Source organism: Watersipora subatra, chromosome 4 (genome assembly GCF_963576615.1).
Source record: "Watersipora subatra chromosome 4, tzWatSuba1.1, whole genome shotgun sequence".
Lineage (NCBI taxonomy): Eukaryota > Metazoa > Bryozoa > Gymnolaemata > Cheilostomatida > Watersiporidae > Watersipora > Watersipora subatra.
Window position 1 is genome coordinate 48214257 of NC_088711.1, and position 25910 is coordinate 48240166.

The 25910-nt window shown below is 33.3% G+C and overlaps 1 protein-coding gene and 1 long non-coding RNA gene across 2 annotated transcripts in view; one reads left to right on the forward strand and one right to left on the reverse strand.

The window, feature by feature from the left end:
* The first annotated feature begins 6367 nt into the window (after positions 1-6367).
* The window catches only part of LOC137395227 (dymeclin-like), a 41863-nt gene continuing 22320 nt past the window's right edge, over positions 6368-25910 (forward strand). The window contains exon 1 of the mRNA XM_068082074.1: positions 6368-7305. Coding sequence (XP_067938175.1) covers positions 6376-7305 — 930 coding nt within the window. The 5' untranslated portion in view covers positions 6368-6375. The remainder of the gene's footprint in view (positions 7306-25910) is intronic.
* LOC137395228 (uncharacterized) lies at positions 16901-24362 on the reverse strand. Its single transcript, XR_010978464.1, has 3 exons — positions 24064-24362; positions 23660-23731; positions 16901-16954 (listed from the first exon to the last, which is right to left on the reverse strand). It is a non-coding gene; the product is annotated as an uncharacterized lncRNA (long non-coding RNA).

A 25910-nucleotide genomic window follows, 5' to 3' on the forward strand; every position in this document is an offset into this window, starting at 1 on the left:
TATCGTAAATATGAGTATGTGGTCTATAATCTAATTATTTAATTTGTGCATATTGTAGCAGTTTCACTCCTTTTTCATGTGTGCCTCTTATTACACCTGCTAATAGTAATTAAACATCGGTAAATAGTTAGAATGATCAACTTTAGAAGCTTTGTTAGGATCTAAATTCTTTCTTTGTCCACCTCTAATAAATCAGGACGACGTTGTAAGATTTGGGTATAACATGTAAAGCAAGTTGAGATATTTTACCACTTGGGAAAAATAATTTTTCTTTTGTCAATCTAGAAAGATAAAAGCTGTTTTTGATTTACAATTTATTTGATTCGTAGTTTACATGAGTTATTGAACAAATAGTTATGAAAGTTCAGTCACCAGTGCCTTTTATATGGACTAATAAATCAATTAGCTGGTAAAAGACGTAAGCCCTTAACCCTTTGACCAGATATAAGCCCCCCAGAAGCAACCGAAACTCGTGTAATTTATTTTCGAAAATCCAATAAAATCGATCTTAAATTTATTTCTATGAACAAAAATTGTTGTACATAAATATTCATTCACACATCTACTACTAAAAAAATACAACTATGTGCAATTGTCCCTGTATGAAATGCTTGGAAGCATTTTTTTCTTTTGATAGAGTCAAACGCTATAACGTAGCCGTGGGAGCCACCATAACGATCATTTTCTCTGTATATTCCAAGTATATTGAAAGTCCAAAAAGTTTACATCACTTCTATCATTTGAATTATTTTTATTCTATTCAGACAAAAAATCACTAACGATCGTAGGATCAAATAATCTTTTATTTTACCGTTTTGAAAGTCGAGCCAATGTTGACTGGTTTTTCCAATTTTTAATCTTTTCCAAGGAGGCGCGATTTGTTTAGCTTTTAGCACAAAACAACGCCTCTCAGATAATCGTTTCATATTGTAAATCATCGACCGATATCTTGTTAATGATATTTAAAACTTACTAGTGTTCATATCCTTTGTATAAGCGTCTACCGAAATCGACATAAATGTCGTATCCCCACGCGGCCGGTAAACAACATTTTGGTCGTTTCCCCTGCCAAAGGGTAATTTCACCATAAATCGTAATGAGCATTAGAGTAGGTTATATTTTAAAAATTGGAACTGCACCGCAATTATGTTTTGTCAAACCTTCTCCACAACTTCAGCAAACACTAAATTATTCATAATTTTATACAACTTTATTTTAATTACTGCATCCATTTTATTTATTTTCTAGATCACAGCAATTTTCATTGCAAACCCTTTTCAAAATTAGTTGACAGTTCTTGTGTTATATCATCACGCTAAACTCTTACAAAAATGTCCTAGATTAAAAAACTTGCATATGTTATCATTGTCAAATGCTACAATTTTATGCCATGATGTTACCTCATTGCAAAATAGTGTAATATATATATATATATATATATATACTGTATATATACAGTGAAACTCGGATGACTTGCCCACGGATAGCTTGAACACATTGTTAACTCGAACGAATTTGTTCAGTCCGTTCCCACGCAATGATATATTGCTTTAGATAACTCGAACTTACCATCGTTAACTCAAACAGTTTTTTGCCCAACGACTGTCAAGACAGTTGTTATCACTTTAGAATATCACTTTATTCCAAGCCATAGAGATAAACATAAACTTTTAGTAGTTCTAAAGCGTCATTATTACCACCATTGACAAAATATTTTTGTTAACGACTTTTCTAAAGACTTTCAAAAGGTCAAATTTTACCAAACATCCGCTTTGCGATGACCAATCGGAAGCAAAAGAAAGCGTGGAAACCTTCAGAGGAACTTGAAAAAGAAGCTGGCAAAATTGATCTTGGTTAAAACGCTCAGAAGAGAGATATATCTCTTTTTCTGAGCGTTTTAACTGCTATCAAGTTTCGCCAATTTTAGTCTGAAAACATCCTGGCAGCCACATCACCTAAAACAACAAACAAATCTCAAGTGATAGAAAAATATACTTAATGATAAATTTTTTTTTAATTTCACATGAGACACCCTTTAAATCATAACTGCCACATACAACATTTATCATATTTTCTAGGTAAATCAGACACGCTGATTCCGATTTTGTACTCAAAATAATGATTGGTCCACTAACTTTCAAAGTCATAAAAGCTTTTTTAAAGCGATTCAATATCCGTCTCGAAAACAATACAATAGGCACAACAAGCTCCCCCCATAAATATGTGAGGCATGCTAGCTTTTTAGGAACGGAAGTTAGGGATGTTTAGTCCGATTTAGAGGATAGAGATAGAGACAGAGATGTATGTCTTATAACCCATTAAATATTATTTAAATTCAGCCTTCAAAATAACCTCAGTCTTTTCTAAAAGGTGAATAAGCTATTTAACATTGCATATTTAAAATGAGCTCAAAAAAGCGCGATAACAACCCTAGCTTGTGATAAAATCGCGATTTTTTGAGTTCATTTTTCTCGGTGTTCAGTCTAGTACACATCCTATAAAGAGCTCCGAGCAATTTTAAATAATTTATCTACCTTTCATAAAAGACTGAAAAGATTTTGAAGGCTGAACTTAGATAATAATGGATTTTAAGACACCCATCCCTATCATTCTAAATTGGACTGAACATCCCTAACTTTCGTTCCTAAAAAGCTAGCGTACGTCACATATTTATGGGCGGAGCTTGTTGTGCCAATTGTGTTGTTTGCGAGACCCTTATTAAAATGTTGTAAAAAACCTTTATTACTTTCAAAGTTAGTGGATCAATCTTTATTTTGAGTACAAAACCGGAATCAGCCTGTCTGATTTACTTAAAAAATACGATACAAGTTGTATGTGGCAGTTATGGTTTAACTTGCAACAAGCAATCCATGCTTTTGATATATATATATAATCTAGTTTGTATATGTACATATATCTAATGATAAATACATGCACTTGTAACAGTGCCCCGATAACTTGAACGATTTGATAACAAGAACACTTTTACTCCGTCCCGTGACATTTGGGTTATTCGAGTTTGACTGTATATATATATAGTACATAGTGCATATATGCGTAGTAGCGTATATATATATATATAGATATGTATAGTATATATATATATATAGATATGTATAGTATATATATATATATATATAGATATGTATAGTATATATATATATACTATACATACTATGTATAGTATATATATATACTATACATATATATACTAGCTGTGCTACTCGGCATTTCTCGGGTAATAATCAGTTTATAAACAATTTGAGGTAATGAGAGTTGCCTACCAATTGCTATTAGCCCGGCACATTGCCAATGGATAATTTGACTAAGCTTACTAATAAGAGCTACCGCTTTTCATGACTGCGTCATGATGGAAAGCGGTAGCGTATATGCTCCTATCTAGCGACATATATTGCCTGGTGAATTCGTCAAGTTTGTGTGGCTGAATTGGTAAGGCGTTGGACTGGTGAACCGGAGGGTCCGAGATCAAATATTCTGTGATACAGGTTCCTTTATTCCAAGATTTTAATAGCTACAGCTGGAACGACACACATATGACAGACTTTGAGAAATATATATAGATAAATAAATAACCATTAGAAATATTGTCAGATGAATCTGTATTTTGATTTGTCGAATGTGAGCAGCATGCTGAAAGTTTAGATGACCTTGAATAATCGACTGATCTACAAATATGATACTAGACTACATGAGATATGTGTTAATTATTACTTGATCATTAGTATATATCATCAAACCGAAATATAAAGAACCGTAGCAAGTTATTTGCTTTTTTACATTGCGTTAATTATTTTACCATCAATTACAGTTGTTACCATTCTTTTTTTATTAATGTACTGAGACATCAATGCTGTTGTCATGCTGATACATTTGTAATCAACTATTACAAATGACTATTACAAATGACTATTACAAAAGCTCTTGGTGAATGCTTTGTCAGAGCCTCCTGAAGTTCATTCCCTAATAGAGCTCAGTCACCTCATATAAACTCAGCATTGTTCATTTGTCCTTGACATAGATTTGCAAATTAAATGATCCAGTCAGCCCAGCGCTCATTTTAGCAGTATTCATGTTTAAAGCACATAAATTACATAATGTTTTTTTGTATATTTCAATACATCAGAGTCTTGGCTTTCGAATGAGCTATTGTTTGCCATGGTGAGACCAATGATATACAGCCCAAAAGGATAGCCAACGGCTATCATATGGGCGGGGTTTAATGATGGAGCTCTATTAGGATTGTGCTAGCCTGGGTTTCAAAGCAAACACAACTCTCGCGGGGCGGTCGCGTTGCCTTGTTAGGTTTTAGAAAACACGAATCGCTGTTATCGTTTCATTAGCTTATTCAGTCAGTAGACCCCGCGGGTCACAATAGCAAACATTGAATTTCTGCAATGTAGGGGTAATACCTAACCAAAATAATGTATCTATTCAAAATAAAACATTTCAAATTACCTACTTTTAGTAATTTTAAAATTAGTAAAGGTCGTAGTATATGCCTAAAGTTGAATATAATTACCTGAACAACGGCATTTTTTTGCTAGTTTTTGATTAATATTTTGCCACCCCTAATATAAAATGACAAAGTCTTTCATCGCTTTCACATTGTTTTACCTTGCCAATAAGATGGGACAGCAGGCAAAACTGTGCAGTGTAGTTTTCATACTCAAAATCTAAATGCAAAACCGAATTTGAGCTATTTTACGATTGTGACTATTAATATCACGAATGCTTGTGAATGGCAACTGACTGATCATAACGGTGACAATATTGGGATACTATATTTATTTGACAACAAAATGAATTCAACAGATAAGTAAAATAACCACTATGGTTCATAATATTCGTAAATTTACAAGGTGCTTTATTCAGCATATTTGTTTGTTCGGGTGCCGTGTTCGGGTTAATCCCAACAGAGCTTCATCATTAAACCCCGCCCATATGAGCGCCGTCGGCTATCCTTTGGGGCTTTATATCATTGGTGAGACAGACATTGGTTGGTTTTTATAGGATTTCCCCAGAGCTCTTCCGCGAAAAAGTTTGCTGGCATAGTCTCGAAAATTGTGATGTCACAATTCTCATATTCGTTGTTGTGTGCTCTTACGGCTTATTTATCAACTACCAAAGCGACGATAATGACGCTAGTGGCAGGCGAAGGTAGGACAACTCCAGATAACGAATGAAGATGACAAAGGAATCAGAGTCGTTAGTTCTCCATGTACATATTATTTCTATGATAAGTACCTCAGACTCCAAGAACCATACTATATTTTCCTGATGATATTATGCACTAGCTCTTTATTTTTAATGCGATGTTAATGGTGACGACTGAGACTAATTAATTTCAAGCATTGCGTGATCTCGCGAAAGTGCGATTGACATTTAGTCCTAGGGCCACGCAACCGCAGGTCATAATTTAATCGATGTGATTTCATTACCTTTATCAACGACAGTACATTTATTGAAGCATAATTACTTAACCCAGAACATGCGTTTGTATTGGTCGGGCATTAGCACGATCGCGGGCATTGTTGATTATCTAGATTCTTAGTTTATTATTAGCGCTCTCCGGGTTTACCAGCACCAATTGTCGCAGAAAAATGCAGCCTCAATGGCAGCGAAAGGGATCGACGACCTAAGGCTAAATGAGAATTATGACGCCACATTTTGAGTACCTGAACCAAGTGTTTTTTTTGCAGGACATACTTTTGACATCCCGTTTTTCATAGTTCTATTATTCTTTGTGTATTGAATATAGGGTCATTCGAAAGCTAAGACGCTGATGTATTGAAATACATAATAAAAAACTTATGTAATTTATGTGCTTTAATACAATGTTTGTGTTCATACTCATATCTGGTCAGTATAAAAACTCTCTCAGAAATTTATCGAGTTGATAAATCGCCTGACCTTTTTGTTTCATTACCTATATAGCATCTACCAAAATCTTTGTTTACTCTTCATTTCGGTTATTAGCTATTAGTGAGCAGGCCTATTCTAATCACAAAATATTAAGACAGTTTTCACTTGCGAGAATATAAGTATTGCACAAGCTAGTTAACAGAAGAATATGGTCACCTCATGACTACAGATCTGTAAAGGGAAGGGGTTATTTATAAGTCAATGATGTCAGTAAAAAGGGATATCAGTGTATTAATGTGGTATTTTCCTTTAATATACCGCTTTAAGGCTCTTAATGAATTCAAATATTTTATTTCCTAAAAAAAGAATTGTTAGTCACTTTTAAAGTTTTAATTAATTATAATTATGATATACATGCATTGATTTGTTCTGTGCATAATCAGAGTATCTGATTCTGTAGGGCTTATAAAAGGTTAAAGTTCAGATCGCATCATGGGAACCAGCTGCTCATCATTGCAAGATATAGGCAGCAACGAGTACCTCAAGCGACTTTGTAGCAATGAAATTCTTTCCGAAAATGATCCATTTTGGAATGCTCTTCTTGGTTTCTCTCTTGTCGACTTGGATTTAGTTGTGATGAGCTCTAGCAATTCAAAGCTTCTAGAAGATGCTGTCAACTCCCTTTGTAAAAATTTATCGATAAACAATGCTAAAACTGGCAATTTCCACACTCAAGTGAACTATTTTGTTCGTCGACTTCATGAGTTGATCCGTTATGAAAGTACAGACGATGATGAAAATATCAATCCATTCACATGGCAGGTTCTTAACGCTCTCTTCATTATCAGGAATATTTGTAAGTACTTCATTCAGAATTTGTCAGAAGAAGTTATCATACAACAGTTTCAAAAGCCAGGTTCAACTGGCGCCAGTGTTGACACATCCATAACTTCATTTATCGCCGCCATGACAACTGGACTCACCAAATTGCCAATACATGAAAGTACAATTCTTCTACATCTTGAGATTGTGAACACTCTTCTAACAATCCTAGGCATGGTCATGTATGGAACAGATATGGCCACGAACAATGTGTTCTATATAGAGATTATGGAAGGTCAATCCGAAGAAGCGGTCTCCGCCATAATGCAATTTATTTTGGCAGCGTATGCTTACCAAGACCAGTTGCCTGCTTTTGTATACAGAGAGGATACCTCCGCTTCGCTCAGTTCCACACTATGGTCCGTGATGACATTAGGTATGGTACGAGGTGCTCACACCGATACTATGAAGGTTAATCTCGCATTGCAGTCAGCTTTGCTCCTGCTGACCCTCACGAATCATCCCTATACTGGCAATCCTTATGCTAAAGTTCTTTCTTCTTTTTTGGATGATGAAAATAAGCCTCTTGTAAAGCCAGAGGTAAGGTTCTCATTTTCTTAGTCTCCATAGAGGGTCAAACCTTGGCATATGAAATTAATTCGTTCCTTTATTTGTTTCAGATGTTAATATCATTCTATGTGAGGGCACAGATTCTAATAAGAATATATCATATTTTGGTAATTTAATTCTATAGTTCATGAACACCAAATGGTGAAGGCCTCAGCTAATTACATATAACATTAAAATGAATGCATGATATAAAACTGTAAAGAACCTAAATGTAAAAGTTGATTTCATGAAGTAATAATAAATGAAAAGAGGTTTTTAGTGTCAAACTGCCCTTACATTAATGACAAGCTACTAGAGGTGTGTCCTTGATGATGTAGAAAACAAATGGTGCGTAGGTAAAACTAGCAAAAAAGATTTGAAGCTAGTCTAGTGTAGGCTTATACCTTTCAGATTATCACAAATTACATGTAGGCCCTATATAAGCTCTTTGTATTAAATACTGTTGTTAATTTTATCTTCAGCGAAAATAACTTTCACTTGTTTTTAACTTGTTTCTTATCAGTTTTATCCTTTTGATGACAAGTGCCTAAGGAGGTTTTTAAATACCCTTGTGAATTTAAATTAAGTAAAAAATAAATAAAGCTTGGAAGTTACTTTGTATGTCATGAATTGGAAGTTACTTTGTATGTCATAGATTGGAAGTTACTTTGTATGTCATAGGTGGGAAGTTACTTTGTATATCATAGGTTAGAAGTTACTTTGTATGTCATAGGTTGAAAGTTACTTTGTATATCATAGGTTGGAAGTTACTTTGTATGTCATAGGTTGAAAGTTACTTTGTATATCATAGGTTGGAAGTTACTTTGTATGTCACAGGTTAGAAGTTGATTTGTATATCATAGGTTGGAAGTCACTTTGTATGTCATAGGTTGGAAGTTACTTTGTATGTCATAGGTTGGAAGTTATTTTGTATATCATAGGTTGGAAGTTACTTTGTATGTCATAGGTTAGAAGTTACTTTGTATGTCATAGGTGGGAAGTTACTTTGTATATCATAGGTTAAAAGTTACTTTGTATGTCATAGGTTGAAAGTTACTTTGTATATCATAGGTTGGAAGTTACTTTGTATGTCATAGGTTGAAAGTTACTTTGTATATCATAGGTTGGAAGTTACTTTGTATGTCACAGGTTAGAAGTTGATTTGTATATCATAGGTTGGAAGTCACTTTGTATGTCATAGGTTGGAAGTTACTTTGTATGTCATAGGTTGGAAGTTATTTTGTATATCATAGGTTGGAAGTTACTTTGTATGTCATAGGTTAGAAGTTACTTTGTATGTCATAGGTGGGAAGTTACTTTGTATATCATAGGTTAAAAGTTACTTTGTATGTCATAGGTTGGGAGTTATTTTGTATGTCATAGGTTAGAAGTTACTTTGTATGTCATAGGTTAGAAGTTACTTTGTCTGTCATAGTTTGGAAGTTACTTTGTATATCATATTGTTGGAAGTTTTTTGTACGCAAGTTTTATGTCTTATGTCGAAAAATTTGTATGTAGAGGTGATCAAAAGTTGACACGCAGTTGTAATGGCAATGATAATAGTAATTTTTGACAACTTTAAGTCTGACTACTAAAGGAGTAGATCACTTGCCTGGTTGCAATAAATCTTTGTTTGACTAGTGGTAATTAGTATAGATAATAGGAATATGACTGCTCCTTACAAAACTTATTGTAAGCAGAAAGCTCATGTTAAATGGTTTGCTCAACTCGTCAAGTATGAGCCAGTTACTAGTTGCCCCTTTTACCACTTGCTCCAGTTTTCATGTGCAACTTTTTTATGAAACTAGGAATTTTAGTCCAATAACTAATTTTCACCTTGGATCACAGTGTCTTCTCTCTTGCTCAAATGTAGGTTTCAAACAAATGAATTAGATTTTCTTGTTACTGACTGACCTGATAATATGAACGCAGTTCAATTTTTGAGCTTCTGGTATTTCTGTTGACACGAACTGTAATTTCGTGAGCATTAGGTAAACTGGCAAATCTGCATCTCTTAGATCTGTATATTGAAAAAAATGGCAGAGTAAGTAAGGCTTACCCAATTTTAGATGAGATAGTTAAGAATCACACATCATACCTTCTTTGAACAAGACTTATTTAATGAAATACAATATAGAAAGCATTCACAGGGTTAGGATATGTGACTGGTAAATGTTCATATGAAAATGGTTTCAAATAAAAAGAATTAAAATCCTTCCAAAAATCTGGCCAGCTAGTCGGAAAAAAGCGCTACCCTTTATTTGAACGTCACCTCTAATAGAGCGCCGATAAAGGAGAAGGGTATACAAATACAGCGCTGTGGCGTTCAAAGAGATCTTATATTAGTGATCTACTAACCAAGAAAAGGTGGACTTTTAGTAAGGGTAAAAGCTAAATGTAATGGCATAATGCGTGTATGTTACAAAGCACCGAACTACTAGAATTGATTGGCAGATTGTGTGCATGGTACTTACAAGGCAAAGTGGTACTAAAATCGATGCATCTATACAATCCTAAAACCACCATAGTCTTTAGTTATCCAATCATCTTGCCAATGAAAAAGAAAGCGTGATATTGCTAATCTAGAGACGGGTACAAACAACAAGTGCAAAAACTGGCTATGGTGGTCTATTATGTATCCTTTGGAATGAGATTATGGCAGATTATCCCTGACGTCTTCGTATGACATCCTTGGGTGTGTGATTTAGTAGCTAGCTAGTTTAATAACGGCAAGACAGCACTAGCCGAAATCAATAATCATTATTTACATTTTGATCCATATTTTCATCTTCTGATGTTGCTACAGTTTTGAAATTGTTTCGTAAGTTCTGATTGTTAAAGTACGTTTAATGATTTAGAGGATTCAATATCATTTCCTATCCTGGTTATTAGTTCAATTTTCAATCTATACTAGTATTAAGATGTATATATATATATATATACCCATATTTCCGAGTTAGGAGTTGAATAAATATATACCAGTTAGGAGGTTGCGGAATATAAGGGATTAGGAGTTAACGCAAATATATATGGGTAAGCCTCCTATATGGTCTAATTTATCTACATTGTAGATATATATATATTTATTCACCTCCTAATTATTATATATTTTTGTGGAAATTTTAGGAGAATATGGTATCATACAATATATATTCATCGCCTTATCATACTTTGTATATATGCATACTAGAAAAACTGTCAAAACTTGGAGAATGTCTAGATGGTTGTTGTAAATTACATATCAATTTGAAGGTAAAATAATTCATACCTCAATGAGTAAGCAAAAATAATGATTACCAGTTAGCAGATTGCTACAAATTACACATAAATTAGAATGTTACCATTGTAACTTATGTAATAGTTACAATGGAAACATCACATAGCATGGCATAGCTTACATACCCTTTAGTAAGATGCCGTAACTTATATCATTTAGGAGTTTGCTATAACTTGTTTCTTTTAGAAGCTGCTCTAATTTACATATAATAAAGTATGTTGCTATAACTTATAGATCATTTGAGAAATTGATATAATTTGAATTTCACATAGTTGGTAGCAATTATCTATATATCAGTTAGGAGGCTGCTATGGATTATATATTAATTAGGAGGCAGCTGATATTTATATATCATTTAGGAGGTTGCTATAACTTACATATCATTGCAGAGGTTGCTATGAGTTACATATAATTTAGGATGTTGCTATCACTTATAGATCACCTAAGACCTTGCTATAATTTGAATTTTCCATAGTTGATAGCTATTATTTATATATCAGTTAGGAGGCTGCTATGGATTATATATTAATTAGGAGGCTGCTGATATTTATATATCATTTAGGAGGTTGCTATAACTTACATATCATTGCAGAGGCTGCTATGAGTTACATATAATTTAGGATGTTGCTATCACTTATAGATCACCTAAGACCTTGCTATAATTTGAATTTTCCATAGTTGATAGCTATTATTTATATATCAGTTAGGAGGCTGCTATGGATTATATATTAATTAGGAGGCTGCTGATATTTATATATCATTTAGGAGGTTGCTACAACTTACATATCATTGCAGAGGCTGCTATAAGTTACATATAATTTACGATGATGCTATCACTTATAGATCACCTAAGACCTTGCTATATTTTGAATTTTCCATAGATGATAGCTATTATTTATATATCAGTTAGGAGGCTGCTATGGATTATATATTAATTAGGAGGCTGCTGATATTTATATATCATTTAGGAGGTTGCTATAACTTACATATCATTGCAGAGGCTGCGATGAGTTACATATAATTTAGGATGATGCTATCACTCATAGATCACCTAAGACCTTGCTATAATTTGAATTTTCCATAGTTGATAGCTATTATTTATATATCAGTTAGGAGGGTGCAATGGATTATATATTAATTAGGAGGCTGCTGATATTTATATATCATTTAGGAGGTTGCTCTAACTTACATATCATTGCAGAGGTTGCTATGAGTTACATAGAATTTAGGATGCTGCTATGACTTATAGATCACATAAGAGTTTACTATAATTTGAATTTCATATAGTTGGTAGCTACTATTTATATATCAGTTAGGAGGCTGCAATGAATTATATATTAATTAGGAGGCTGCTGCTATTTATATATCATTTAAGAGGTTTCTATAACTTCCATATCATTGCAGAGGCTGCTATGGGTTACATATAATTTAGGATGCTGCTATCACTTATAGATCGCCTGAGAGTTTGCTATAATTTGAATTTCATATAGTTGGTAGCTACAGTACTATTTATATATCAGTTAGGAGACTGCTATGAATTATATATTAACTAGGTGGCTGCTGCTATTTATATATCATTTAGGAGGTTGCTATAACTTACATATCATTGCAGTGGTTGCTATGGGTTACATAGAATTTAGGATGTTGCTATGACTTATAGATCACAAAAGAGTTTACTATAATTTGAATTTTATATAGTTGGTAGCTACTATTTATATATCAGTTAGGAGGCTGCAATGAATTATATAGTAATTAGGAAGCTGCTGTTATTTATATATCATTTAGGAGGTTGCTATAACTTACATATCAATGCAGAGGTGCCATGGTTTACATATAATTTGGGATGTTGCTATCACTTATAGATCAACTAAGAGTCTGCTATAATCTGTACAATAAAACAACAATCTGTATAAAACAACAATAATTGTTGTTAGAACCTACATATTGTATAGTATGTTAAACTTTAACGTAGGAATCAATAAATTTGTATTTAAAACAACAACAGCCACCATGCTTGATACTAAAAAATTCAACTAGTCAAGTACCATAGAATGGTCGTTGCTTAGTCACCAAACGGAGTAAATTTATTCAGACGTCAAGTTTAATGCAATATTACAAAAGCCTCAACAACAAGAAGACCCTGCTGCCAGTTTAATTTTGCAGCTTCTTGAGTAAGTTGTGGGCTCGGGCATAAGTCATCATTATAATTTTCAAACACCAATTTCTTTTAACAGTATACAGCTCTGGCATTTTTGGTAGTTTGCCTCAATCTTCCAATCATGGCTTTTTGAACTCTCAATTTTCTTTTAGGCTGCATAACTTTCTGCTCACTAATATAAACGAATAATGTAACTCAATATTTGTAAATATGGTCTATGTTATAGTTTCTTATTCAGTCACATATCGCTGGTGCACTGCATACAAAAACTTAAAAAAAATTAGTTGGTAACAATGCATGGACGCAACTCAGTTACTGTGATTGCTAAAATTAAACACACACATTTTTGCTTGCTGTGCATATTATCTACAGTAATAATATGAATTACTTGCACAACATACTTAGTTACTCAATCTAACATACAATAACAGCAATGTCTTTCTATTCATCTTAAGCCACTCTTAGAACGTTAAGTAAAAACATTTCCCCACTCAGGAATGGAGTGTCAGGTTGCAAAACCTGCGCAATACCACAGCACCATAAATTGGGTAGATTCCAAACAAGCCCATTGTGCCTATGTAGAACCCAGGGAAAAACTTAATGTCACATAGAGAGCCAATAAAAATACAATAACATTCTATCTTGAGGGCATTTTCGCTTTTCAAAACTTCTTTCTTACTGCAATTTATTGTTAGCAATGATCAGTCGGGCTGGACCCAGCACAGTACCAAATTTTTTCTAACTTTAGATCTCTTGACTTTGGGTGGTTTTATTGATCAATAGTAATACTGAGTGCTATTATTCACATTTTACCAGTAATAATAATGCCCTGAACTGTCAAGAAATTGATAGAACATTCTACTCAGACACATTCACTTAAATTTGGAAAATGACCCAAAAAGATATATTTCTCATTGTGTAGTGAATTTCTGATTGTTTTTAGTCAAGCACAGCGTTCTAAGTAATTTTTTGGGCTTGTCGGTTTGACAGTAAGTTGTCAGTAGACTGGCTGCTGCGGCATATTTCCTTATATTTAGTTTTTCTTTAAAAGAATTATCATAATTTATCTTAGAGCTTGTTTCTTGAATAATACATCATAGTGTACAGTGCAGTACAACAGATAATATCTATTGTCGGTATTGTATTATCTATCATAGTCATTGTTTTATGCACATTTTCTGTACATAAAATAATAGCTAAGACTGCTTGATACAAAATAACTATACAAGTGCATTACTGCGGAGTTGGTCTCTTTTAGTCTTCAAAAAGAGCACATTTATTGACAAATACAACGCAATGATAATAAGAAGGTTCAACAACATAAAAAATTCAGCTGGCATTTTTTCTCGCAGCCTTCTTTAGCAAGTTGTTGGCTCGAGCCCGAATCACTGTAACACTTCTGTTAGGCAGCGTTGAGTGTTTAGCATCCAACACTGATCTTGTTGGCAGTTTGCCTGATTTTTCAGTCCAGTACTTGTCAAATTCTGCTATTTCCTCTGCACTTTACCGTTTTCTGCTGACTGAAATAGTAAATAATGTGAATTATCATTTATAAAAATCTGATAAGCTATGGCTTTGATGAATCACATATCATTGCTCAGCTTCATTCAAAAGTTAAATAAGCTGGTTTACGTGCTGCAAGTCAAAACAGAATTGATGGTTTCTAAGATACAAGTGAACAATAAGGACATTAACGCTCGTTAGTGTCATTTCTCATTTAGTAATATAATACTTAACCAATGTATTGTTATTCAAAACACACATATACTGTAGAAGGTATTTTGATGACCACTTCTATATACTACTTTAGTAGCTAATTATGAAACTAAATGGTGTGCCACTTGCATGCATGCGATAGAGCAGTTTGGATTTCTATTTGCTTCAAATTATTAGAGAAATGATCAGGATTAACATTCATTGAGCAGTCTCAATGGCCAGTGTTCAGAACGATTGCTGCTAAGCTTAGTGTGACCTGACTGGGTAGCTATTTATTGAGTCATTAATTAGGCTAATACTTGACCTATCGGGTCAAGCAATGTGGTTAAACACCATTGTTCAGATGTTCATTGAAACCACTAATGCCTAGATTGCTCTAGATACCTAAATGCCTCTGACTAGGAGAGCTATGTTTTGTAACCTGACAGCAGCAGAACACAAAGACTAGTGTCAGCATTTATGTAGGCAACGAATTTGACTGAAATACTTGAAAAGTTAGACACCTTTATTTTTTATACTGCATTTGAGCTACAGCAAAATAATCACGCTTGGTTCCAAGTGGTTTCCACGCTGGTTCTAGTACATTGTGTTAGTTTAAAGCCATTTATCATAGCATCACCCACATTTAATCTGATGTCTGAAAATCACTCTTTGGTGTTGATAATCCATGTATGTCACTCTGCACTTATTTAAAATCAATGCATTTTTGATTAGATGCTACTACACAAAGAGAAATATACCCTTGGGTTCTTTTTTTAAATTCATGCATTAGTGATTTGCAAATATATGAAAGCAGAGCCTTATTTAAAACTAAAATCTTGTTGCGTCAATATTTGCAAAGTTATGCTTGCTATTTTAACCTTGACCCAAAACTCCAATATTATAACATTCTGAAATACAGCTAAATTGACATAAGGTAGAATCTTAATTTGAAGGCAATGTTCATTCGAGTGCTATTCTAGAAGTGTTGAAAACTAGAGTGTCACCCTTTAATTGACAACCACATCCAGCTGACTGCGACTTCAACATTCTTTGATCTTTGGATCCGATTTTGGACAGGATGGATAGAAAAATGTTGACAATTTTTTACTAACAATGACTCAGTTACAACAATAGCAATTAATACTTTTGTCAATGCATATTGAAGCGAGTTTTCTAACTTCTAAGCTTTACAGTGTTTTCGTTAAAGCTTTGAAAGCAGCACCGTGGAAATAATTAATAACTCTATCAGGCTGATAATAATTTTATTGTTTAAGCGGCCTTGATAGTTCGGCATATATGAAAAAACGGTTTAGCAAGTATGATGAAATCTGTACTACTATTTGAGGCTAAAATTTCTTGCACATGCTACAGCATTAGAATAAGCAGTTAACGATGGCATTTTGCAAGCTCAGCGCCCAGTGTATATGTTATCACTGAATCACAGCTTAGTTTATGTGTTATATAGTTTTTTATGTGTTTTTTTCAAAAGAAGTAACGTTCACTTGAACGGCGGCGTTCTATCTTTAACCGTCATCTATTATAGTACAGGTCTAGTAGAGGGGCGTTTAAATGAATGGGGATTCAATTAGAGATTACATAATATTTTATTAACCCTTTCACCGCTGCATGCGCATTTAGGCAAAATCAATGGACGACCGGCATATGTGCATGTTGCGAATTTCCTGGCAATTGCGTAGTAACTTAATTTTATTATTCGTTGACAACATAACTAACAGTCTTTAAGACTTTTTAGGGTATTGACAGTGTTGTCCAAAAGTTTCCCTGAAAAATTACCCTAAACTCACGAAGCAATTTTAAATTTTTGTTTAGGACTTTTCAACATAAAAAGAAACATTTGTTCTTTCTGATTTTTGAAATATTTAGTGCTATTATAGCTTTCGCAAGTACATCCAGAATTGAAAACAGATAATTACTTATGTTGATAACATTATTGATGATTGTTGATGACTGACGGATTAAGATTTTAGTGATTACACATATAATTAAAGTAGCAGCTCCAATAGTGACTCCAATGGTGGTCAAAGTAATAGTTTTTGTAAGAGTAAGGAACATGGTAGAGCATTGTTTTTTGAGATTCGAAGGGATCGTAGCTTCACATAGCATTAGCAATGCACGAAGTAGGAATGCATTAAGTTTTTTGAATAGTACTATTTTTTAACGTGTTGGAAAAATAAAATCTATAACAAAAAGGTTTTAGATAGAGTTGAAGCTAATAAAGATTGAACATATATTATGAAGCACAATCGAAAATTTTTGCCACTATAATTGGAAGGGTTAAAAAATGCAGTGCCATGGCATTCAAACATAGATTTTATAGTAATATTATTTCTTATAAATTTTTTGAAATAAAACTTTTATTAATGTGGCACGCTCTTGTGGAAACTAACCGTTAATCAGCAACATACCCCCTTCAAGAAAGCGTCCAGCTGTGCTTCGTACCATTTTCCATCTGGTGGATATAGTGCTTGGATGCGGTGACCAGGTTTCTACCAAAATAAGCAAAACAATTTTAATAACCCAAACAGATGTTATGCAGATTAAAAAGTGATGCAAAAGATGCCTGTTGTTTTTAGGTTTTTCAGCAAACCCGTGTCCCTACCTCCCATTACTAAAATTCTATGAAGCTGTAATATTTTATCTCATGCGATATTCTTCTACAAAATTGAAACATAGATTTTAAAGCTTCAACAATTTAAAGGATTTCATTTACTCCAGTCACTTACTTATGACTCAGCCTCTAGTTTAAATCCGTATCAAATTACGACTAAAATGCATCAACTTGTTAATTACAATGAAAATAATACATTATCATAACTTTATACTGCCCTAAGCAAGCAAAACGCCCTATCTGAAAAGTTTTTCAAAATTCACTTTTTTGTGCTTATATGTAATTTAGGTTGAAATCTAACATGTCTCGAAATTTCATATATCTGAGACCACCAGAAATAGCACTTTTCACAATGTGCAAAACGCCCTATCCACATTTACCACACATAAAGTGGCAATCAAAGCGCTCTATCTGCAGATACAGCGTTTTGATTGGCCTGAACATACACAAAGTTGGACATTATGAGCAGCATTATGTGATCAAAGAGTATATAAACAAAGGGAAGCGAAACTGAAGCATATATATTTGGTTGTTTCAAGGCAGCTCATACAAGCTAGTGCACTTCTAAGTGCTCAATCTTATTGCTATATTTTTTATCATAATATATTTATTATGACAAGACGATATCTAAGTGACAAAAGTCTCGATTTAAAGATCCGACTCAGAGATTTGATGAAAAATTTGTTTTAATTACATGTCCATTAGAAGGTTTTGCTTTTTTAAAATACTGACATTATTGCACTCAGTTGTTTGTTTTAAATTATTTTCAATAAAAGCGTTTGATCTTTTTTAAACTACTATTTTACTTATTCCTTTCATTTCATGACATCTGGTTTGAAGGATACCTAGATCTTTGATCATCTCTTAACTTTTGAGCTAAATATGGCTATTACAGGGTTTTAATCCATGTGTTGACTGGATGAGTAATAGGAATTGCAACATATATCATTTTGTTGACTGATTGCGGGTTAATATCAGAATTTAAACTTGTAATCCTTTAATAATCCAGTGATGGCAAATGGTCTTGTGGCAAACTAACAATGAGAAACCAGTCCAATTAAGCAATCAAAAGGCCCTATCTGCAGTGATAGGGCGTTTTGATTGCCTAGTGCCAGCTTAGTAAATTGTCAATTTAAGCAAACAAAATGCCCTAAGTGAAATAACTCCTTTGATTTTAAAGTTTCACGAAAAAAAAATTCAGTAAAGATTGTTGGATATCTCACCATAATAAATAAAAAAACAACTAAAATACTGCTAATACTGATGCCAGGCTTGACCAAAACGCGTTTGTGCTTGTGCTGAACAATTTACAAATATCAAGATACAGCGTTTTGCTTGCTCAGGGCAGTATAGTATAGGCTACTAATAATTCTGCCTGTTTGGTGCTATCAATCAGCTAACACTACTAATCAGAATAAAAAGCATCCATAATTATTTTAATGCTTTTTAAAAAGTTACAAAAGTTAGGGGCATCGACAGAGTCACAGATATTCATCAATTGCTGGCTACTGTGCTATATGTTACCATAACTATTTTAATGTGTGTCAGTTAATCTCACAAAGCTACCCTTGTGTATAATTACAAAGTTATCATTTTATGAAAATTAGTAATAATTTCATTCTTTTAGCATTATAAAGTTGGGGTTTCTTGACCTTTTTAACTTGACAATATTACGATCTTGCAATTAAGGCAGTAAAATCCAAATCCAAATTAGCTGCGAAAACCTATGCATTGTTGTTTGCCGTCGCAATTTGATGACATGAGTAAGTTGCTTAGATATAGTATTTAAAGTGGCTCGCCCTAAAGGTCAAAAATGGCCACTACCGGTCTAACCTTTTGCATTGGTATTGAGGCGAAGTAAAATACTTTTTCATGATGCCTTTTCACCATAATATGGTACAATTAATTCAATGACAAAATTGGCAAAAGTAATATAAAACAATTGTGACAAACAAATATACCAATTGTGACATGATTAGTCTGTTCTTCTGCTGCTGCAAAACCCTAAATGGCTAGACGCGTGAAAAAAGCAAAATGTTTAGCGGCTACAATCTCGCTAGAAGGTTGAACTTATGTGATAAGTCTTTAGGTTGTGTAGGAATGAGAGGTTGGCTTGTTTCTTACAATCTATTTAATCAATTGACTAGCATGCAAGAAGATAGCAAGCCATGCCACATTAGGAGAATGAGTCACTTTAAGCACAAACCACAATTGCATAAGTACATAGGTCATTTCTGCTAGTGAGAAGACCTTGGAGAATAAGACCACATTATGCAATTCTGTGAAGATTTTATTACTGCAGTTATACTTGTGCTGCAATATTTCTAATAGAGTGAAAAGCAAATGAGCTGCCCAACCACAACCTCCTTCATTATAAAGTTACAAAGAATAGGAATAACAACAATAGCTTTCATTCGGAGGCTGAGGCTATTGAGAAGTAGAAAGTGAATTAGCTAAGCAGGCAATAGTAGAACACACATAATAAGAGCATAGGCATCATGATTGATGTGTATGCAGGCAATGAATTTATGTACAATTTCACTACCAAATATTTTAGTAAAGCTAGACACCTTTGGCTAAAGAGTGCTAGATATAGGTCAAAACAAGCCAGTGACAAATCTCATGTTATGCATCCTTGTTTGGACACTTTATTTCTAAAGTGTTTAATGCATTGGAAGTTTAACATAAAAGTGTGCCAAGAATGCACAAAGAACATTGACAGCAATAACTGCATAGTACTGACAGCAATAACTGAATAGAACATGATGTTTAATTAAAATGTAACATAAAAATAAACGTTTTATTTTGTTTTGGTAAGCTTGCAGCAAAAATGTTTGCTGTGCACATAAAATATTGTTTTGCTCCAAATACTTTACAAACAAGTAATAATAACTTTATTGATGCAAATTGTACTGAAATTATATTTGCTACGAGCACCAATGGAAGTCAAAATAAGTAATACAATTCTTACAGACCTTTTAAAAACAATGGCCTTTGCTGCTACAGAAAAGTGAGTAGACCCATAGGAAGAGAAGTATATGTTCTTATACTGCTAAAACTACCTTTGGTTCAGAAATGAGATTTGAAAAGAGCAATGAATTATTATAAGCATTGGCAAAATGTTTGGGATGGATAGGAAACAAAGCTGGGTATTGCACATGCTGGTAATTTAGCTAATGTAAATAGATTTCCTACACTACCTAATTGAAAACATCAATGCAAAATCTAAATACATGTAAATACTTACTAGCCATAGTACAGAGTGACCTTTTAATGTTTGTCAACATAACATCCGTACCGCTTTGAACATCTTGAAATTATATTAACGTTGCTTTCATTATGAGCTCCCTTTGACATTTTAAAGTATTAAAATGGGCAAACACAAGTTGCATTTTCAGAGAACTTTTAAATTCAAGTCATATGCCACAAAAAGTTCCTCTGCATTGTTTGTAGTATATTCTAAAAGTGCTAACACTACATTTGTTTTAAATTTTAAAGTTGACACAAATAATTGAGCAAATTATGTAGCTTATTAGTAAAACTTTTGTTAACATCAGCAAACAAACTGCATACATGCTGCCCGATACCGAAGGCCAAAAATAATAATATATATTGCTATTTATATTTTAACCAATAGTTTTGCAGTTTTGTTATTGTACAGCACTTTGTATAAAACCTACTGTATTTCAGGTCTGAGTAACTATGAGTTTTAGTAGTGTTCTGGCCCTTCCTATCGCGTGTTTTCAACATTTTGAGGTAATAATTAAAAGCCATGAGTTGAATTGCGCAACTTCAGCAGCATCTTATATATATACCCTAGGACACTTAAGTATTCGCGGCATCTAACTTTCGCGTTTTCGCGGAGTCATCATCACGCGAAAAATTCATGCGCGAAACTAAACTATCATAACGAACTAGCGAAAATTCGAAATTAAATAGCTATGTTCTACACAGGCCTGTATTCACTGGTTGCAAGTTGGGGGGGCTAATGTTAGACGACTAGTTATGAACATCTGGGGTGTGGAGAAGGAGGGGGGGGGGGGTGCTGTAAGCTCCCAACAGGTTTCTCTTATGTAGGGCCTCAGCCGGGCCTCTCACGTGAAGTTTTAAAAAATTTTATTGGCAAGTATCAACATTTTTCTATTTTTTGAGATTTGCTTTGTTTTAGCTGATGTGACTGACAAAACGTTTTAAAATTAAAACAGGCAAAACTTGTATGCAGTTAAAAAGCTCAGAAAGAAGACATCTTTTTCTTTTAAGCGTTTTAACAAAGATCATTTTTGCCGATTTTATTTCAAGTTCATTAAGTAGGATATGGGCAAGCAGATGTTTGCTAAAACTTGATATTTTGCAAACCTTTATAAAAGTCGTTAACAAGAATATTTTGCCGCTGATGAAGATAATAATGACGCCTAAGAACTACTAAAAGTTGATGTTTGTATCTATGGCTTCGAATAAAGTGATATTCTACAGCGATAAAAACCTTTCTATAGCCGTTGGACTATGAAATTCCTAAAAAGTTGGGGCGTCTTAGCCGGCCAGCTGTCCAAGGGAATACGGCCCTGTAGTTCATTGATATCCACAACAAAATCGTGATATTAGAAATGCAGATAATTTTGTGTGTGATTGAGCTCATTGGGAAATTTCTAGTAAATTCGTTAATACACCGAATGAGCAGCATGGCAAAGCAAATTAAGATAACAAGTTTTTTTGGAAAAGCCAAGACAAACGAAGAAGATGATGATATCAGTTTAGTCACCGAATTTGTAACTGATGAGGATGAAAGTCTGGTAGGTGAAGTCATACAATTAAATAATACTTATTGTAGTGATGAATTTTACTGCCAACCAAAAACGATAACAACCCTCACCAGGTCCAACCATGTTATACAGTTCTGGTTGTGATGTTGGTTGTTATCTATTTTCTTTTTTATGAGACATGTACTGTATTTGATTTTTTTTAAATTTGAAATATTGTGAACTCAAAACGTGCCATGGCCATCGCTTGCTATAAATACTTGAGATCTAATATTGGTACCATATCGCTCACGACGGAAAGGACCGAGACGTCATTGATAGTCCAAGAAACAAATGGCAGCAAGCGATCACGTTGAATTATCGATTTCTGCCATACATTTATACCTGCGGGTTACAAATACAAACTAGTCGCAAATATAAAAACTTTTTTACTAGAGGACCGGACCTGAGGAATCTAATTTGTTTGTTCAACTGTATTTATTTTCACATCACTATATTTTCGCACTCATCAGAGCTGCGAAATTAAGTTGCAGCGAAATTTTACTCTGTGTGCTACTCACGAAACTAAATACTAGCGAAATATAAGTGTCCTAGGGTATATCATTCGCCAAACTCATTGTCTTGAATCATCAAAGTTCACTAAATCATTCAAAAGGAAATACATACACTTGTATCTCTAATTCTTTTATAGCTTTACCTTTTTACTGCCACCCATGTACAAACTAAGCTACCAGCCTACCGCCAGCCATTTCACCGGAAACTGCCAATTTAGCTTCATGATATGTACATGAAGCATGTATACTATTTTGTTTCAACTTCAAAGTTTATCTATAAACTTTTTGTAATATATTTTATTTTGCTAAAATGTTAACATATAGTGCTATGCAAAAATCAATGTACCTTCACTTTGTGCATTGCTAAAGCTATGTGAAGCTACAATCGCTACAAAGCTAAAACGATGCTCTACAATGTCCCTTACACTTAAAAAACTATTATTTTCACTATCATCAGAGTCACTGTTGCTAATTTAATTATCTGTGTAATCACAAAAATCTGAATTTGAATTGACTATAGTGTCATCAACATACATGTAAGTAATTATATGTTTTCTGACTTGCGCGATACTTAACAAAACTTACACAAAAAATGTCCATTTTTATTTTGGAAATTCTCAAAAAAAAATTTGAAACTGCTTGGTTATCTTAGACTAATCTATTAGAGAAATATTCGAACCACACTGACAATACCATCAAAGTTTTAAAATCACCCGTTATGTTTTTAATGGATAATAAAATTAGGTGACCACGCAATTGTTGGAAAATTCGCAAAAATGTGCATACGGCAGTTGCTGATAGATTTAGCATAAATTCGCATACGGTAGGGTAAGAGTAAAAACCAACAAAATATTTGTCAATCTCCTGCCTCTAAACATGATATCTCAAATCTGATAATTACTCTCAGTGTTGACTGAGTAACTAAAAGTGGTAATGAGTAACCATGGAAAACTATTCATTTTATATAATTATGCAATTGCTCAGCAATTGCAACCATGACTCATAAAGACTAAGAAGAGCAATACTAAATCTCTTTGCTATGCTACATTCCTTTGATTGGTTTGCGCTATTTATATTATGTAATCTGCCAATAATAGATGAATAGAACACAAAAGTGGTATAATGGTTTATGTAAGCGTTTAAATAATACAATGCCTGTAAAAATTAACAACTTTTCTTACTGAAGCTATGGCTATATCAAATTATTACACTAATTTTTGGCTCGCATGTATAATGTGCTATTTTACAGCAACTTATTGCAATATCGCATACCTTTAATTTGATGTCTGCAAATCAGTCTTTGGTGTGGGCCATCAATGCTTCTCATCCAGCAGTTATCTATAACTAAAGCGTCATTGATTATTTGCAACTATACAAAGAAAAACTACTTTTGGGCATGCTGTTACATTCTTACGTCAGGTATACATTTGCTAGTTACAGTAAAACTTTGTACAGTATATTTTGTGTTGGTGAATTTAAAGTTTTGCTTATCATAGTGACTTTGCCAAAACGTCAAACTTTACTACATTTCAAAATACAACCTTACTGATATAATGTTTTATAGTTTGTAATCTATAATTATGTATATGTTAAAAAATATTATAAATTTCGGTAGATGAAACCTTGATTATTTTGACATATTTTTTATGCAAACCAACGTGTAATTAGCAACATACCTTTTCTAGAAAAGAACATCCAACTTTGTCTAATACTCTCTGCCATCTGATAAATATGCCATCTTGGCAACAATGCTTACCAAGTTTCTACAAAAATGAAAAGATAATTCAAGTAGCATAAACAGATATACAAACCAAAATGAATGCAAAATACACATTTTAGTTCACTGGTTAGGTTTTTTTTGCAAACTTGAATGTCTGCCTCCTACTACTGAAGCTCTATAAAACAGCTAAGCTCTTAATTACTACACAATTACTACACAAGATTCAAACTAAATACTAAAAGTTTCAAAATTCAAAGGCTGCATATACCCACTTACTTGCTTATGCCTATGCATGTACTACTATTACTTACAAAATCATAACTGAAATACGCAAACTCTCACTATTCATGATAACAATAATACAATTACTTTATGATCATGTTATTCTAATAACAGTTTTGACTGTTGGTAGAACCACATTAATAACGTTACTTATCATTATAAAAAACATCAAAAATTATAATAATAATAACTGAAAATAGATTAAAGTTGGAGAATTAACTGATTCACTAAAATAACTATTAATTGTCAGCTGGCGTGTCTGTGTTGATGTTACAAAACTGAACATTCGTGTAACAATAATAAAGTCAAAAATTAGGACTTTACAAAAAGTTTTGATTTTTTCCTTTTTGGTAATATAATGCTGACCTTTCTTGACTTTTCTATGCAGAACAATATCAGCAGTTGGATGACATAAACGGATGTAAAAAATATATCAAACGTGTTCTGTGCTACATTCCTTAAAAATTATAATAATTGAAACATACTTTTTTCACGCTAGTCCTATTTCAATATTAAATAAAATTTATACTGCTTTTCTACAACTGTATGTTTCAAGTAAATAAACTGTAAATTGACTAAAATAACATGAACAACTTACCGAATGTGACTTGCTCCCTTACATGTAGTCATTCTGCTGCTACCAAGCTCTAGTAGACTACATAGGTGAAGAACTAATAGTCCTAACAGCCACAGCAACATTATAACAGCCACATCTCTCTAGCTGTTATATACTGTGGTTATACTTTTGCCACTTTACTTCAATAAATTTAAAAAATCAATTCTTCGACTAAAAAACCATCTCTCAGGTATTGCGTTTGGATGCAAAGTTTCAAAAAAATATTTATTTTGTGGCTGGATGCAACGGCATCGAAAATATGAATTGTACTGATTATAGACTTATTTAAACTTTTACTACAGCCATGCTTAAACATCAGTTGAAACTATAATGTGCAATTATTGTGAATTTTCACAAAAAAGAGCAGATCAATGAGAAACCTTGCAAAAAAAGGGAGTGCTTAAATGGCAGTCTTGAAAACTGTAAAGAGGGTCAGCAAATAAATTGTAATGTATTGTAGTTTGTTAATATACAACTTTATTTCTCAAATCTAATAAAGCTATCATGAATATTAGCAAAACTGACTGTATCCGACATAGCTGCTAATTCTTTGTATTTGCTGATGCTTAGTCATAAACTTATTGCAATATGTTTTTAAATAGATTGTGCTATTAACTGAAACGATACCAAAACAGTTAAAAGTAAGAATGTTTTAAAATTGATATATGCCTCCTAGTTCCATATATAAGAGCCTCTTAGGGTTTATAATTTATTGATAGAAAATTACACATTTTGGTTGGAGTTGTCTCCTCTTTTCCATATATATGAATATAGATATATAAGGCGATTATGGGAATCATGTTTAAAATACTTCTATAGGGTTGTTAAGCACTATAAACACTGCTAGAATTAGGAGGCTCCCTGGACGCCTCCTAATTTTTCAGAGCCTCCTAACATGGATTATA